Below are 16,527 nucleotides of genomic sequence, written 5' to 3'. Positions count from 1 at the left end.
TGTGTTAGTCTCTAAGGTGCCACAAGTACTCCTGTTCTTCTTTTTGCGGATACAGACTAACACGGCTGCTACTCTGAAACCTGATGATATCAAAGTCATCGCACAAGTGAAACCCAATTTAATTGAAAAGGAAATGATTTTTGTTGAGACGGATGAGAACTCTGTTTTTGTTTGTTAATACAGCTACTTAACTCAAATGCTTGGGATTAAAGTTGTCTGTGTTAAATCAGTGCTGCCAACTTTCGTCATTTTGACGTGAGTCTCACCGTATTCAGTGTTTATCTAAACTCCCCAGCTGCTGGAATCCCAGATTGCATGGCGAGAGCGGCTTTCATGTTTTGTAAAAGTGCATGTCTAGCCCTTGTGGTTGTAGCGAAAAGCTTGAAAACACGTAGTGCCCCTTAAAGGCTCAGAAGCCAGGCGGCAAATCAAGAGGACCCAACATTTTTTTTTTTTTTTAATTTCATGATTGTTGAACATGAGATTGCTCGGCAAGCCATATCGCTCCCCCGCCTTCATTTAAAGGGCTGTGAACAGCGGCGCTGGGACAGTTTGTATCTGGGAGGGGCTGAGAGCCACTGACCCAAACTCTAAACCCTGTAAAACCACTTCCCCCCCCCCCCAGCCCCAGGATTAAGGCACAACCACCACAGCAGGATGGGATCCTGCCCCAGGGGAGCCGGGCGGGACTAGGTGGCCCATAAACGCCCGCCGGGGGCTGGCCCGTGGCGGAGTTGCGCCAATAGGGGGTGTCCGCTCCCTGTCAATCCGGGGCCGGACAGCGGTGGAGCCAAGAGCCGGGGGAGGGAGTTCCCGAGCCCCGGCATGTCCAGCAGCGGCCGAGCCTGAACCCGCGGCCGAGGGAGGTGCGGGCTGCAAGCAGCCCCCAGCCGGACTCATGGCCTCCGGGGCGTGCTGCGGGGCGCTCCGCGGCTTCCTCTTCGAGTACGACACCCCCCGCATCGTGCTGATCAAGAGCCGCAAAGTGGGGCTGGTGAACCGGGCGGTGCAGCTGGCCATCCTGGCCTACGTGATCGGGTGAGCGGGGCTGGGGGAAGCCGGCGGGTCCGCCCTGCAGAGCCCCTGCCCCAGGGCTGGCACGAGGAGTATCCCACCCCCCGGTGCGATCCGCGCCCCCCCCCCTTGCAAGGACTTTCACTTTCATTTGTGATGACGCCGTTGGGAAAACAGCCCCCTCCCCTCCATCCCAGCTGTGTTTTGCAAAGGGGATTTCGGGGAAGAGATCCCCCCCCCCCCGCCTGATGGGGGGCTGCTGACTTAGCAGGGGTGGGGGGTGCTCAGTGTTCCGGGTCCCCTGGCCAGGGATCAAACACTGGCTAGCGGCAGTGGGCGTATGGGACATGTGAAGTTGATACAGAGTTGTGTAATTACGTTTCTACGTTCGTGTCTTCCACCCCTTTGCACTGGGAGTTGCCTGGGGCAGGGAGCGAGCTTGGCCTCTGCTTGTACTGCTCCTGATCAGGGTCTCTGGGTGGTGGTGTAATAGCAGGGGAGCACCCCAGCGGTGCCTCCAAAATATTTGGACTCAATACTTCGGGTGCCAGGATGCGCAGCAACAAGGAAAGTGACCCTGCCCACAAGATAAGGGAAATATGCCTGGCAGGTAGGTTGTGGCACAGATGGCTCCGGATCCCTGTGTTGTAACTGACTCTAAATCAAACCAACTAAACTCTGGGATTCTAAGGCAAATGTAGGGATTTAGCCAGAAGGCGAGATCTTGGTCTCTTTAGTTTCCTGTAGCAGGCAGGTATGTCTGCAGTGGAGAGCTCTTGCCTTATCCTTGCTCTGCTTGTCTGTCACAACAGAGTTGGTGCCCTGAAGTTCCCCATTGTAAAGCTCACCTGATGGGTTGGGCCTTTGACCAAGTGATCTTATAAGCTCATGCAGATCCTGGAACTTAACGTTTACAGAGTTGTCAGAGTAGCGAGTTGCCAGGTCATCAATCCTCGGGAAAATGGCTAAGAAAGTATCTTGACTTGAGTACTCAGCGGGGTCTGAAATATATTAAAACATGGAGTTCAGACTTCAGTGACTATCTTTTTGGGGCAGTTGTAAGTCCCAATAAATGAGGGACATAGCTGTTGTGGTTTTTATTCCCTAGAAAAAGTTCAAGGGAGTAAATACTAGGAACAGAAAAAGAATTATTTAGAGACCAAGGGTTTGGTTTTTTTTGGGTGTAATGGAATGAAATCAAGCTAAGAAACTTAAGGTGAATATCAGGAATTACTAAGAATAGTGAGTCTCACATGGACAGTGATGGAATCCCCTTTACTTAAAAATGGGCTAGATAAAGCATTTCAATATGCCACAGAGCCTTTTGCTACTGGATGGAGATAATTAGACTAAATGTAATAGTTCTTACATATCTAATATCTGTTATGCTAATAGATTGAAAAATTCAGGGTCTTGTATTGAACTGCTGACACCTTATTTAGTTGTGACACTCTGAGAATCTTTCCCAGCCCTGAAGAAGAGCTCTGTGTAAGCTCGAAAGCTTGTCTCTGACCAGCAGAAGTTGGTCCAATAAAAGATATTGCCTCACCCACTTTGTCCCTCTAATATCCTGGGACCGACATGGCTACAACAACACTGCATACACCTTATGGAAACATCAGTGTCTTCTTAACTGGCTGTTCTATCATAGAATCTGCATTTCTCTCTGTCATCTGTTGTGAATTTTGGTCATGTCACTTGACTGCTGTTGAAATAGCTGATATCACAAACAGAAAGATGGACATCAGATGATAAGCAAGAAATTTAACTTAATGCGGATGTCACAAGCCCTCAAAGGGGAGAAATAAGATATGTAATTGGAATGTCTTTTTAACAGTATTGCCTTAACTTCCATGGGGCACCAAAAGGTCTCTGGGTGACTTGACTGCATAACAGAGGAATGGTAAAGTGGCATTAATTTGTGACTTGGTTGGATTCTTCTGCTGGCACCTGATTCTCCTCTCTCCCCAGTCTTATGTGTGTGTAATGCCATTGACTGTGCTGGAGTTACTCCTGATATGCGCTGGACTGGGTGAGAGGAGACCAGCCCGTTTCCATGCACCAGGAAAAACGCTGGTGCTGTCATCTCTGCTTTTTCTTACAAAAACTTGAGGTCATTTCTTCCTATCTGGTTTCTCACTGTGCTCTTCTACTCCGAGATTTTTGGCTTGTTGTCAGCTCTTTGTTTACCACAGCTCAGTGGTTTTCTCCACAACCATCCTCCCCGAAGTCCTTTCCCATCTGCCCACTAAATGTAAAGTGGAAAGAAACCTCAGCCTATCTAGTTCCTTTTTCAGCTGAACAAATCTCCAAAAATAGAATGGAGACCCTAAAGCAATTAACTTAAGGGCCTGATCCAGTCCCATTAAAGCAAATGGAAAGACTCCCCTTGGCTGTACTGGGAGTTCAATTGGAACCTAAGCTTGTTTGGCTATTGCTGGTGTTTTTGTCTTCTGAGATAAGGTAGCTCCTCTTCACGGATAGTGTCACTTTTAGTGCCAGCTCCCTTTAATGGGGCTGTCCTTAGCTGTCAAGGCTCAGACATCCAGGGAAGTCATCAGGCCTTTTGAAAGGATCTTAAACTGGATTTCCCTAAATAAGTGGTTCAGCCCCATAAGATGGCTTCCAAGTGACAGAGCAGAAACTCTCTAGAGAGAATGGCCTTGTGGCTGTTCTGAATTGTGGGATTTCCGAAGTGTTGTGAATAGAATGCCCCAAGCTGCTCTCAGGGGCTTGAATTTTCAATACGTGACTCGTAGGCTAAACTGTTGTGCAGGACAGAGGCATATCGGGCTGAAGGATAGCCGTCTGCCTTTTACAGTATGAGAGTCTTGGGAATTGGCACTAGAGGCTGGACCAGGAGATCACTGACCAGGATGATCTCGTGTGTTTGTCTTCAGTGTGGCTTGTAACTTCCTCCTCTCACATGTTTGAGACATTTCCTGTCCCCAAACTAATCTTCATACTAGTCAGTAACAGTACTGCCAACCTCCAGCACTCAAAAATCACGGGGGAACTCCCACAGATCATGAGATTGGTTTAGAAATAATGAAGTTTTTAAAACAACAATGTGGGCTCTTCATTTGCTTTCTGTTTTTTTTAGCTCTTAGAGTTCATGGTTTCAAGCTTTTCTCTGTAATCATGAGGGCTAGACTTTTCTCTAAAATTTTGAGATTCTCAGGTAATCACACGAGTCCGGGAACTGGGGTTTTAAGAAACTCCAAATATCCCAAGGCTAATGACAAACATTGGCAACCTTAAAATTCTCAAACTGCAAGAGAGAGGAAAATTTCCTGTTACTGACATTACCTTAGTACATCAAGGTATCAGGATGGATAAAAATCAATTTAAACAAAACAAAAAAAACAAAAAAAAACAAAAATTGGATTTTTTGATAAAATGCTTTTTGAGGGGGAAAAAACTGTCTAAAGATAGTTTTAAGATACATTATAGCTCAAAGATATCTCATCATGGAATAGGGATTATAAATTCTAATTCTATAGTATGAGACGATATATTCATGTAATGTGTAAGAAAAGTCTTGTATATGAGTTCCAATAGTTCATGGATTAGGGATCCAGTCTTATGGGGTTCCACAAGCTTCTGTATAGATTATTTAGGTTAATCTTTCTGTCTGCCCAATTGGACTCAGTGCTCAGTCTAGAAGATACCATCAGAGATGCTTAGTTTTGCCATTCTCAAACTGTGGATTTGTGTATCCGGAGATAACATGCTTGTTAACAGTAAAAATGTTTTTAAATAAATAAATAATATATAGAGGGCAGAAATAACAGACCTCAACCCTATTGTCCCTCTGCAAATTTGTGTACACAGAGTTAATCCCTTACCTCTCTCTAACAGTGCAAAGTTTCAAAAAGTTCAGTGAATAGAAGATTGTTGGGGCAGAATAGATCTGGACAAGGAGAAGAAGTCTGGAAATAAATGTGAGAAGGGAGGGACAGGCAATAGAAACAAAATTGAAACTGTTTGAGCAACATATTCCAGAATGCACTTTTATGTAGAAATCCATGATTAAATCGAGTCTTCCTGACTAGTGATTTAAATCATGATTTAAATCAAATCCACCCTGGTCAGTATTACTTTAAATGGCCTCCCTTAAGGAAAATCTATGGGCCTGACTTTTCCACTGCCTCATGCATTCATGTACCCTGTGAGAGAGCATCTATGCATGTGTGAGTGAGTTACCACTTCTATAAGTGGGTGGCGAACTCTCAGTTGGTAGCAGTCCCGTTTTATACCCACTTTTCATGGTTGGAAACACAGCAAGGTCCAATACAGGGAGCACAGGCCCCTACATTGCCTGAATGGAGCTAGTGGACTGGTCAAACCAGGTAGTGACATCTGTAGATGGCGGAGCAATAAAAGGTAAATGCAAGCTGCTCACTGGGGCTCTCCTAAAATAGATGATCCTGTCCGATGACAAAAGCACATGGGACCCATATGTATTGTCAGCCTGATTCTGCTCCCACCCTTACTGTTGTAAAGCAAGAGTAACTCCACTGATGTCACTATACCAGTGTGAGTAAGAGCTGAATGGGGGATGGGACTTGTCTAGATACAAAAGCCCACAAGTGTCTGCTCTTCTCTGCTTCAGTCTTTGCAGCTGATTCTCATTTGATGTTGTGAGTGTATCTGTCATTTCCACCTCAAATAATGCCTGGCGTCTGCCAGATCACCCTTCTCATTTCAGATCCTAGCCCTAAAACTTACCTGTGAAAACTTCCAGTGCAAACCCACCGCTGAAGGGATCCAATAGTTATATAATACCCCACAAAGCAGGTGACTGGGGAGATTACAGCGTCTTTCAGATGTTTGAGAAACATTAGTTAAGACTGTCCTCCCAGGCGAAATGGGTTCCTATTAGCCCCATTTTACAGATGGGGGTGGGAGGGGAATGAGTCACATCTTGACTCTCCCAAAGTCACCTAAGGAACTAGAAATAGAACCCAGGCCTCCGGGCTCCCAGTCACACTGCTGGGATCTCAAAAGGTGTCTCAGTGCAGAAGCCATGATGAACTTTCCTTCTTTTGCAGCTGGGTCTTTGTGTGGGAAAAGGGCTACCAGGAAACCGACTCTGTGGTCAGTTCTGTTACCACCAAGGTGAAGGGAATAACCATGACAAACACTTCGGAGTTGGGACTCCGGATCTGGGATGTGGCTGATTATGTTATTCCACCTCAGGTATGGGATTTCTGGCACAGTTTGATAGGGCTTTGCCAACAAACATACATCTCTCGCAGACAGGGGTTCAACTCTGGAATGCCCGTTCTCTGTGGCTGCAGCAAAACTACTGGTCTGAAAAAGGCCTTTGGCTATTAGCCTGGTTTCCAGAGGCACTAAACATCTGCAATTCCCACTGACTTCATCAGGGTTTAAGAGTGCTCAGCACTGCTGTGTCTGTTTTTGTATGGGGGTGGGGAGAGGAATACCGCAGCCTCTGGATAAAGCTGCAGTAATGACCCAGGTATTCTCTCCTACTTCTGTATTGCTTTGTTTGTTTAAAAGCCAATAGACCAAAGTTAAACACTGTATTCTCTCAGGCGCAACGGTCCTAACAGTTCTCAAATAACCTGATCCGGAACTAAACAGGAACTGTTGGAAGTTACTAATTGACAGAGGAGAGCCTGCTGCCATTTTGATACTTGTCTGTTCTGAGTGGGCGGTACTTGGCCTTCAACCCTCCCTGGACACCTACAGCCTGCCAGCCTTTGAATGACTCCGTCCACAGCAAACCTGGTGGAGATGTGCCAGAGCCTTCTTAGTGGGAACTTGCCAATTAAGTAATTAAGACTAGTTTGCTGGTGCATGAACAAGGAAAAGCATCTGAGCCCGTTGGGCTTGTGCCCTAAAGAAATGCAGGTGGGAGATCAGCGCCTGCAGGTGGAAAAGTACAAAAGCACTAAGGCTGGAACAGGCTCCACATTAAGAGATTAAAAATGCAAGCTCTGATCATGCCAGCTAATCCATGCAGTGGGGAGCTTTCTGTCTGCACTGGACCTATTGAAATCAATGGTGCTCCATTCAGGAGCATTGTGCCTGTGTGGATCAGCTTGCAGGACTGAGTGGTCCTTGGCAGTGGCCAGTGGTCCTCTTTGCACGCTCGTATGAAAACCCCAGCATGTTCTAGCAGTAGCTGCCTCTGGCCATGGTCTCAGATCTACATACTAATGTTAACGTCCCTCGAGGTGTTCAACCTGGTGCTAAACGAATATCTAGGGCAGTGGTTCTCAATCTGTTTACCATTGCTGGCCGCTTATGCAGCTTTCTATGTGTTATGTGGGCCGCATCCAAATAAAAAATATATATATATTATACACACACATACACACTACCTGTATGGCCCTGCGGATGTCACATGAGCTGCAACTGTGTGCTGATTGGGCTGCAAGCAGCCCATGGGCCACGGGTTGAGAACCACTGATCAAGGATGACATGTCATCTCCTTGTTTCATTACACCTGACTTGAACTGTTGCTTCAACTGCCGGGAGCCTTGTCTGTGCCAGTGCCACCCCACTAGAGCCGCACCATTGGAGCGCTATGGAGGGGTCCTTAACTTTCATAGTGTGGATTCAGTGAACCTCTGGACAAAGCACAGTAGAAAGGGTTATACTCCTTCAGGACTGCTCTGTCCTAAGGAATGAGGATTCTTCAAGTGTTGCCTGTGACACCCTATTACAATAGCAGTGCGTGTGCTCTCTCCAAACACTAGCTTTCTACAGCGCCACCTGAGAACCTGTTAATGCAGATCAAGTGAGGCTCTTGCTTTCCAGAGCATCGCTGCTTGGAACTAACCCATAAATCTCATTGATTGTCTTGCCTATTCAGGGGGAGAATACGTTATTCATCATGACAAACCTGATAATCACACTGAATCAGACACAAGGCTATTGTCCTGAGGTAGGTACGGTATCTGGCAGTCTCCTTTATACTTTATCTCTGGAAGAGTATAATCCTTAACTGGGAGGAATAACTCCCATCTTGTGGCAGGGAGGGAACAGGGGAGGGTGGCAAGTCATCTTTGTGACTTACAGTAACAATTCTTCCCCTCTAGCTTCCAGATAAGACAACTGTGTGTAATTCCAGTAAGGACTGTACTGCAGGATACATAGGCACTCACAGCAATGGTATGAAACCAATGTACACTGTATTGGGACACCTAAGAGGTTGTGTTGTCGCTAGTACAGGAGGGGAAGCAGTGTTTCGTCCGATTACCTTGGCTTTTATTCTGTAAGCAAAGTGTAATACAACTTTAGACAAGAGGCCTCACAAAAGGGAGCACAAAGGGATAAATGTTCTAGTACCACATGAAAATAGGAACGTTACTGATCTGAACTCCATAAAGTGAAGTTTATTGGCAGCTGTAAACCTCTACTGTGCTAGTCATTCCCCCCTGGTCAAGTTAGATTTCCTTATGCACAGCCTTTCCTTTCAGAAGTCGGCATCCACTTACCAGGTTAACAAGATCTGTTTAAATGACAGGAAGTTGTAACGCTTCATGTCCCATGTAAACACTAAAATACACTGAAATTGAAGGGCTAGAAGAAAATTCCAGGGTATCAGACTGATATTCTAAAATGACACCATAATTAATCAGACTCTTCCCATTATGGGCTGGGATGGAGACATGGCTGGTGGTTTTGGGTTGGCCCTCTCACGATTTTGGCAGAGTTTCTCAAGGGCAGTATTGAGGTTTCCAGGTTAGACATACCATAGGAACAAGCTGTTACCAGATTCTCACCAAGCAGCAAAGAAGCCAGTTTTCCTGCTGACTCTTTAGAGGCCACCCACTGCTAATGATAACCCCGCTGCGGTGGGCGTTAGCCCTTCCCTAACAGGCAGGTTTACACTGGTGCTATCCCTAACTAGTAGAGTTACCAGGGGGTTCTGTTGTTGAACTTTCCCCGTGATGTGGGGATAACCTAGCCAGCCTGTTAGCGCCTTACAGGGTGATGAGGGTTGTGTGTCAGAGCCTGTGTGAATGTTGCCATACTGCTCTTGATGCCCAGGTATTAACTCTGTTCCCATGTCCTTCCAGGAGTCCAGACTGGGAGGTGTAGGGAATACTCCACCTCTGTCAAAACCTGTGAGATCTATGCTTGGTGTCCCGTGGAGAATGACACACATTTACCTAAGTGAGTGCTGTCTGTTGCCACATCCCATTTACCACTGATGGGCGGGCTGGCGGCCCATGTGGTCGTGAACCGGAGGGGTGGTCTCTGGCCAGTGGCTCTTACTGTGTGGTCCAATCATGGAAGTTTGAAAACCACGGCCAAAGGAGGCTTTGGTGCACTTGTAGCAGTGGCAGTAAGCAGGAATGGGGGAGAGCTGAGAGCAGTCACTGCCTACTGAAAAGAACTGTCAGATAAGCCTTGCGGCATCTCGGAACTGCATGGCAGCTGGTGTCACCTGCCGACACAGTGGGCTGCTTCCTCAAGGTGGATGAGTAACATGGAAAGCAATGGCTGACGCTAACTTCCAGCCGGGTGGCAATACAAGCCAGAGGTGTGAGTCCCGTCTGGCCTCAGAGGTAGTGCGCTAAAGAGAATAGCGTAGCTTGGGAAGCAATGGGACCATTCTAGCTGCCCTGAGTACAAACCCGCTGAGACCTCGTAGGTACCTATTTGGGGGCTGCTAGCACATGGTACTGCGGCTACTGTACCGTTTGAGCATACTAGTCAATGAGAGCTAGCGCCGTACGTCCACTCGAGTGGGGAGTCACACTCCTAGCTCATAAGTGTGAACGTAGCCTTAGTTGTGTACTGGCCACTTCCCAGTTTTAGATTACAGGAACTCCAGTGCACTCTTCTACCACAACATAAATCTAATACTAATACATCCCACTATGTAGACTAAGGAGTCTAATCCAGTGCTGCTAGAAAAGTAAACCAGGAGTCAAACTCGTGATGCCTATGATCCCTTATTTCACTCCCACTCCCTCTGTCTAGCTTTATAACGTGCACACTGCTATAGGAGCTTTGGGCAAGTGCCTTCACTCCTCTATCTCAATTTACCCACCAGTAAGGTAGGTGTAACTTACCTGCCTTACAAGGGTGTTGAATAACTGGCTTCACAAAGTGCTCTGAGATGCTGTGTATGGACACTGCAAAGGTGAATGTTTTTAATCTTCCAATTGTTTCATAGGCCGGCTTTCCTAAAGGATGCTGAGAACTTCACCATTTTGGTGAAGAACAATATCTGGTATCCCAAGTTCAACTTCACCAGGTAAGTATCCCGTAGAGGTGCTAGTATGATCACTGGGGCGAGTACTTCTCTGCTGAACAGGGTGTTGAGAAGCTTGGTGAGCTGCAGGCTGGGATGGAGGAGGATGTTCAGGAGCACAGGGCTGCTGTAACACGTCTCGTCTCGTCTTTCGTGCCGCTTCAGGCGAAATATTCTGCCCTCTATCAGTACCGCTTACCTCAAGACCTGCATTTACGACCCTAAAACGGATCCCTTCTGCCCAATCTTCCGAGTCCATCGAATAGTTGAAGCTGCAGGACAGAATTTTCAAGAGATGGCTGTTGAGGTATGTGGAAATTCTGTCCTCACTTAGGCCAGATCCACACTATAAACTTACATGGGCATGTCACTCAGTTATCCACCCCCCTGAGTGACAGTTATACCGACCTGACCCCCGGGGGCGACAGCGCTCTGTCGACGGCAGGGCTTCTCCCCCCGACATAGCTACCACCTCTCACAGAGGTGGATTAACTACTCCAACGGGAGAAAGTGCTACAGTGTTTGAAGTGTAGACCTGCCCTTTCGTGTTTGTTCAATGAAAGGATGTAACAAAGGAACAGGAGCTATTGTTACGCAGCCTCTTCAACTGCCTCAGAACGTAATACTTGCTCGTGCTGGCAGCCATCTAACAAGTAGCAAAATGACTGCTAGTCAGAAGGCTTTTTTTTTTTTTTTTTTTTCCCCAGGTCCATAGGGAATATTTTAACTTCACTTTGTAAATATTTAACTTCCCTTCTGTTTGTTTTGCGTGGCACTCGTGAAAACGCTTCTGCAGTATTATGAACAAGGGCTCATTCAGCATAGCTGAAGTAAAGCTGGTAAACAATTCAGCTGGCGTCTGGGACTGTGCACCACTTACAGTGGAAAGGGTTTGTGTGCCTGAGACTGTTCTAAAGTCTTGCGTTTTCAGTGAAAGACACCATGTGTCAATAGTTTTTGGTTGGTTTGTTTTAATAAACTGGATCCTGGTTTCTCTTGCTGATTTTTTTTTTTTTTTTTTTTTTTTTTTTAATAGGCTGGAAAGTAACAGTTTGTTGTATGGGTAGGAAGTTGGTGGACATGCCACGCACATCACCCCAAATTACAAGTTTCACATTGGTAAATGTGTGAGCTTAAGTCTAGTGGGGTATCTGCAGTGGGATGAAAAGCAAATCTTGATGTGTACCTTGAAACCAGATATGCTCTTCTCTAAACTAGCGTGTCCAGGTCAACGTGAAGAAATCCCTTTGACAGGTTGGCCAGCAATTTTAAGCTACCCCCTCTGATGCATTTGCTCTGTGTGCGCCTTTTTGTTTGTTTGTGCTGTGCAGGGTGGAGTAATGGGGGTGCAGATCAATTGGAACTGTGACCTTGACAAACCAGCTTCTTACTGTGTGCCAAAATACACCTTCCGTCGCCTTGACAACAAGGATTCTGACCACACGGTCTCACCTGGATATAATTTCAGGTACACGGTTGAGTAGCGGAGTCTGCGGTGTCATTATGGCTCACTCCACATTATTAGTACAACTACAGGGGTTCTTGAGAACCAGGTTGTGATGCTCTTTCTGCCCCAGTTCATGTCATGATCTAGCTACCAAAACCCAATTTGTCTTATGACCACCGAAGAGTCCCCCTTACCGTGGACCAGATCGTCAGCTGCTATAACTCATTGTAGCAATGCTGAGGTCAGCGGAGATACGGTGACTTAAGTGGCTGGGTCAGAGCCTCAGCTTAACATGCACTGAATCATGGCTGTAGCGGTGCAGCCTATGAAAATCTGGGCAGCCCTCCCATCATGTTTCATAGGAGGTTAGAGTGCCTGGAGGATCTGCACGTGGGGCAATGAACTCTGGCGTCCCCTATTGTTTAGAGTTTGGGTGCAGGGAGAACTAGTCCACTGCACTATGTAGGTACAGCTAGAGGATAGTGTTTCACTCTGGTTACAAGATGACAACTCCTAGAAGCACTTAACCAATATAGCTCTACCACTCTGCTGGCAAAGCACTCCTAGTGTGGCTGCAACTGGGAGAGCTCATGATGAGAAAAACTGGCTTGCTTCAGCTGCTTCTCCCTCCATTTTGCCAGTGTAGCTGCGTCTACACCAGGGATGTTTAGCAGTTCAGCTATATCAGGGAGATCACAGCCCTAGACCTGGCTGGAGGGCCAGCTTAAACCACCGGCAAGAGCAATGTCTGGCTGTCTACCGTGGTTACAGCATTAACCGTAATGTGTGCTGGCTCAAGTTGTGTCCACTGTGTCACTAAGGTTACAAAACACTCCAGCTAACGTAGCGGCCATATCTGCTAGAACTTGAAAATTTGTGAATCTTAAATTCTGGCAGAAGGTCGACTGCCTAGAGACTATGATGTGACAGCCTGAAGGCTAAGACTCTTTATGTAGAGATTCTCATGTAAACAGAAGACAGTGTTTCATCCAAAGTCTGTCACGGGAGGCTGCTTTGCTGTGGAAAGCTGATAAGTTGTTCACACTTATCCTGAAAAGCCTGCAGGCCTCTATGTCTAGCAAACTCCAAATGCTGTCAAGACCTGTTACACTAGCCTGTTTGATTAGAACAGGCTGGTCCAACTATGCAGAGAGTAAACTGCTTCTAGACTTGGCCATTGACACTTCCCATTGTGTGTGCTTATGATGGAAAAAACGTGTAGCCAAATAGCAGTCATTCCTCTTCTCTTCCGTCCTTTCTTCTCTTCCCACTTGAAGCAGCAAATCACATGGCACAGTAAGTCTGATCTCCCTCTTTCTCCCCTATTCAATGTCTGCATGCAAGTAGTGTTGCTTGAGCTAAGAAAATGACTTCTGTGGATGCAACCTTGTAGCTCCAAGTACTGTCACTAAGCAAGTCTCATTCAAGTCTGAAGTACTATCTGTTCCCTTTAGCAAATCACATACCTGCAAAAATCCTCTGTACCTCCCACATCAGACTGTATATAGCTTGGTGGATCCTTTGGGTGGCTCTGCTATAAATCTGTAAACTAAAACCCTCTTGATATTTTCACTCGCACTTTGTCCTGTTGGAAACTAAATTACTCATCTGAAATGCTCAGACTGCACCAAGAGGTATCCAAGGTTGGTTATAAAGAGCACTCACGTGGATTTCCCCTCTTCCACTCCTCCCTTCCTGTGCTTCAGAACTCTTCCAAACCCAGCTCTTCTAATCCAGCCACTAACTACTTCTGTCTAAGGCTCTCAACTTCTCCTTGATGGATATTGCATGGCATGTGTAATTGTAATAATACAAGCTCATCCGTTCATTGGCCAGTATGAGTAAAATAATGGCAACAGTGGGATCGGGGTGGAACAGAAAGTAACTCCTAATCTTTTTAAAGTCTCTAAAACACTTGTTCTTCAGGTTTGCAAAATACTACAAGGACACAAATGGCACTGACTCGCGGACACTAATTAAGGCTTATGGCATCCGTTTTGATATCATGGTGTTTGGAAAGGTAGCTCTTTGTTTCTTGAGCAGTCTCATGGCTGACTCCTTTATTCACTTCTAAATGTTTTCAGAGTCTGCAAAAATGCTTATAACTGTCACTCTGTATCTCTGTTAGGCAGGAAAATTTGATATAATTCCTACAATGATTAACATTGGCTCTGGGCTAGCACTGTTTGGAGTGGTAAGTTACATTGTCTTTATTGAGACAGATTTTTAAACTAATATCTGTTTGCCTTGAAGTAAGAACAGTTACAAGATCTTTGATCTCAACTAGGCAACAGTCTTGTGTGACATCGTGGTTCTGTACTTCATGAAGAAGAGATATTACTACAGAGAGAAGAAATACAAATACGTAGAAGATTATGAACTGGTAAGTAGCATGGCTGTGTGTGGTTAGTCATAGTTGCAGCCAAGTTCACCCCCCCCCTTCCCCCCCCCCCCCCCGACATTGTGGCTTGTCCATGGATACATGGAAATGATTATCTGCAGCCAGATGACCACTAAGTTAGCTCTATCCAGATCCCAAATGCAGAGTTTCATAGATGAGCGGGTAGAGAAGGACAGGATTTCTCCAAGGGGCCAATTTTATTTCTTGGTGGAACCCAAGACCCTAGGAACCAGTGTCTGTCCTCTATGAAACATGATCTTGTTCCTGATGCAGGGATGGGAGAAATTTCAACCTGCTCTTACTGTATTTCAGTCCTGACCTGTAACCCCAGCACCTGCCTCTTGTGAGCCGAAGATGTTGGGATAAAGACTAATGCTCATCTTCCCCAAACCTTTCCACTGGTGACCTAAGTGTGATCCTGCTCTGAAAAGTGACTTTAAAAAAAAGTTATTCCTGTTGATCTGAATTCACAGGTCAAAGTGTCTGTTTGTAACTGACATTAGCTTCCTAACTGCCAGCATCATAAACAATTCTGGGATCTAGAGGTGAGGCTGGGCTGTTCCTAGTATCTCTTGGAGAATAGAGTGTCTGCCCTCTGCTGCTTCCTTGTCTTCAACAGGATTTCACCTAAGCTGCTGAGGGCAGGATTTTTGCCCTGCAGCTGAAATTTGGTTGGAAATGCTTATGCGTGAGCTGAACTCACCTGTGAAAAGCCACAAATTAATTATCTAATGCACACAGGGAGCAGATTTCTTGTGGGAAGGTTCCTTTTTTGGCTGACTAGATCAAGGCAGGATTCCAATTCTGGTCTCCAGGAGTGAGCTGCTAGTGCACTACCATAAACTAGGGTCTGCCCATTTTGCCCTCTCGGTAAGTGTAATGATGGTCTACCCTCTGTCCTTTCTAAAGGGACCCAGTGAGACCTATGGAACACAATCATGACAGCAGTGGTGCTGCAGCATCAACTGCCCAATATGAAGAGCTGCTGTGAATGTTATTCTGCTTCATGGAGAGACAGTAAGATGATGATGCTGCAGGCTTCCCTTCCTGGAACTGGGTTAATCAATCTGCGTTCTCCAAGTGGAAAGAGAAACCTCCCTCATTACTTTAGGACTGACAAACAGTGCATTCTTGTTCTCTGTCACTGACAAATTGGGGAAAGTTCTGAAGTTACTAGTTGTTTGAATTCTGGCCACGGTAAACAAATGTATGCCAAACTTTCATGGAAAGCATCTCAAGATAAGTAACAGCAGAGTAAGTCTCCCCTTCCCCCTTACTTCCTGTATCCCCATATCCTCTAGAAAGCCCCCTGGAGGGGCTAGCCACCCAAAGCCTACCTCTTTGCTAGGGGCTTAGGCAGTTGGGCCAGGATGAGTGACATTAAGTTGGGAAGGGTAGCTGCCCTCCGTTGAGGTTACTTGTTGGTGGGAGAGCCAGGCCCCTCTTAAGAGGTGAGATCCCTTCCCCAGCTGTGGTGAACTTGGTTGCTAATCTTCCCCCTCAGGGCTGGAGAGCATCTAGCTTCAGCATGATGGCAATAAAATGTATTTCCTTACTGTGAGGGCAAGTCAACAGCTAACCTGCAGGTTACCCCTCATGTATCTGATCTTCAGGAGCCCAGAGTAGGAGATGAAGTGCTCTCTAGGTCTCCTGCATTCAAGTAAATGGCTGATGCATTTATAAAGAGGCTGCTGCTTTTCTGGTCCTCTTAAAATTCAGTGTTTGTAATGAAGGAAAAAGATGACAACGGTGATAGCACTTCACAATGAGTGGAGATGCCAATATTCCAAACACACACATTAACTATATTGAATACATTTTCTTTTAAGTGATTTGATATAAGAGGAGAATCCATTCTATAGTGAACCAATAAAGCCCTTGCAAAGGTAGAGCATGGTCTCTTTTCTTAGAAATGCTGCAGCTGAAGCGTTATCACCAGCTACTGCCACTGTTGGAAAAGTGCTTTTCCTATGTTGGTGCTAGGGCAGAGGTGTACACAGCCTGGAGGAGGGAGTAGACTCTGACCACTCCAGCTGTGAACCAAACTCATCCTTCCACAGCAGGATTTGTAGGTGGTCCTACTAATAGCTATGATCTAGCCAGTGGACAGATGCAAGGACCAGTGCTCTATGAGCTGCAGCCTGCCCCTGTTCTCCTTCCCCTCCACCACCCTAAACTTCAACAGCATAGCTGCTGAATTTAGCTTAGATGGGCCTGTCTTAAATGCCAGGAGAACAGGCTTGGGGGGGTTGAAAAATCAGGCTTTCACAGGAAGTCAGCTGTACCTAAGTAAGAGGATGCAGAGGCTAGTGGGTAAAGCCTCCTAAACCTTGTCTGAAAGTCACTACACTTCTTCCATTGACATGGCTAGACCTACATCTGGGGAAATGGGGCGGGGGGGGGTTTACCTTGTGGACAGGGCCA

General features: G+C 46.2%; 1 protein-coding gene across 2 annotated transcripts; it reads left to right on the top strand.

Annotated features, from left to right (window-relative positions):
- The first annotated feature begins 762 nt into the window (after positions 1-762).
- P2RX4 (purinergic receptor P2X 4) lies at positions 763-15,992 on the top strand. 2 transcript variants are annotated; one of them, XM_034790879.1, is made up of 12 exons: positions 763-1,038; positions 6,069-6,216; positions 7,862-7,933; positions 8,088-8,160; positions 9,072-9,168; positions 10,178-10,258; positions 10,421-10,562; positions 11,587-11,723; positions 13,629-13,722; positions 13,831-13,896; positions 13,990-14,085; positions 14,416-14,991. In XM_034790879.1, exons 1-12 carry the CDS (start codon positions 899-901, stop codon positions 14,419-14,421), a joined length of 1,152 nt encoding a protein of 383 aa, XP_034646770.1. In that variant the 5' UTR covers positions 763-898; the 3' UTR covers positions 14,422-14,991. The 2 variants fall into 2 exon arrangements, with proteins under 2 accessions (XP_034646770.1, XP_034646769.1); XM_034790878.1 differs by lacking the exon at positions 14,416-14,991 and adding an exon at positions 15,013-15,992 and having other exon boundaries at positions 765-1,038.
- Positions 15,993-16,527: the final 535 nt, after the last annotated feature.

Source organism: Trachemys scripta, chromosome 15 (assembly GCF_013100865.1).
Source record: "Trachemys scripta elegans isolate TJP31775 chromosome 15, CAS_Tse_1.0, whole genome shotgun sequence".
NCBI lineage: Eukaryota > Metazoa > Chordata > Testudines > Emydidae > Trachemys > Trachemys scripta.
The sequence above is the reverse complement of the archived record's forward strand: the minus strand, read 5'-3'. Positions and strand labels throughout refer to the sequence as shown.

What these genes read in the sequence shown, in the direction of transcription:
- P2RX4 (XM_034790878.1), top strand. Translation starts at nt 899, where the DNA reads ATGGCCTCCGGGGCGTGCTGCGGGGCGCTCCGCGGCTTCCTCTTCGAG. An exon ending in TTCAAGAGATGGCTGTTGAG is followed by an intron (nt 10,563 to 11,586) that starts GTATGTGGAAAT and finishes TGTGCTGTGCAG; the next exon opens with GGTGGAGTAATGGGGGTGCA. An exon ending in ATATCATGGTGTTTGGAAAG is followed by an intron (nt 13,723 to 13,830) that starts GTAGCTCTTTGT and finishes TATCTCTGTTAG; the next exon opens with GCAGGAAAATTTGATATAAT.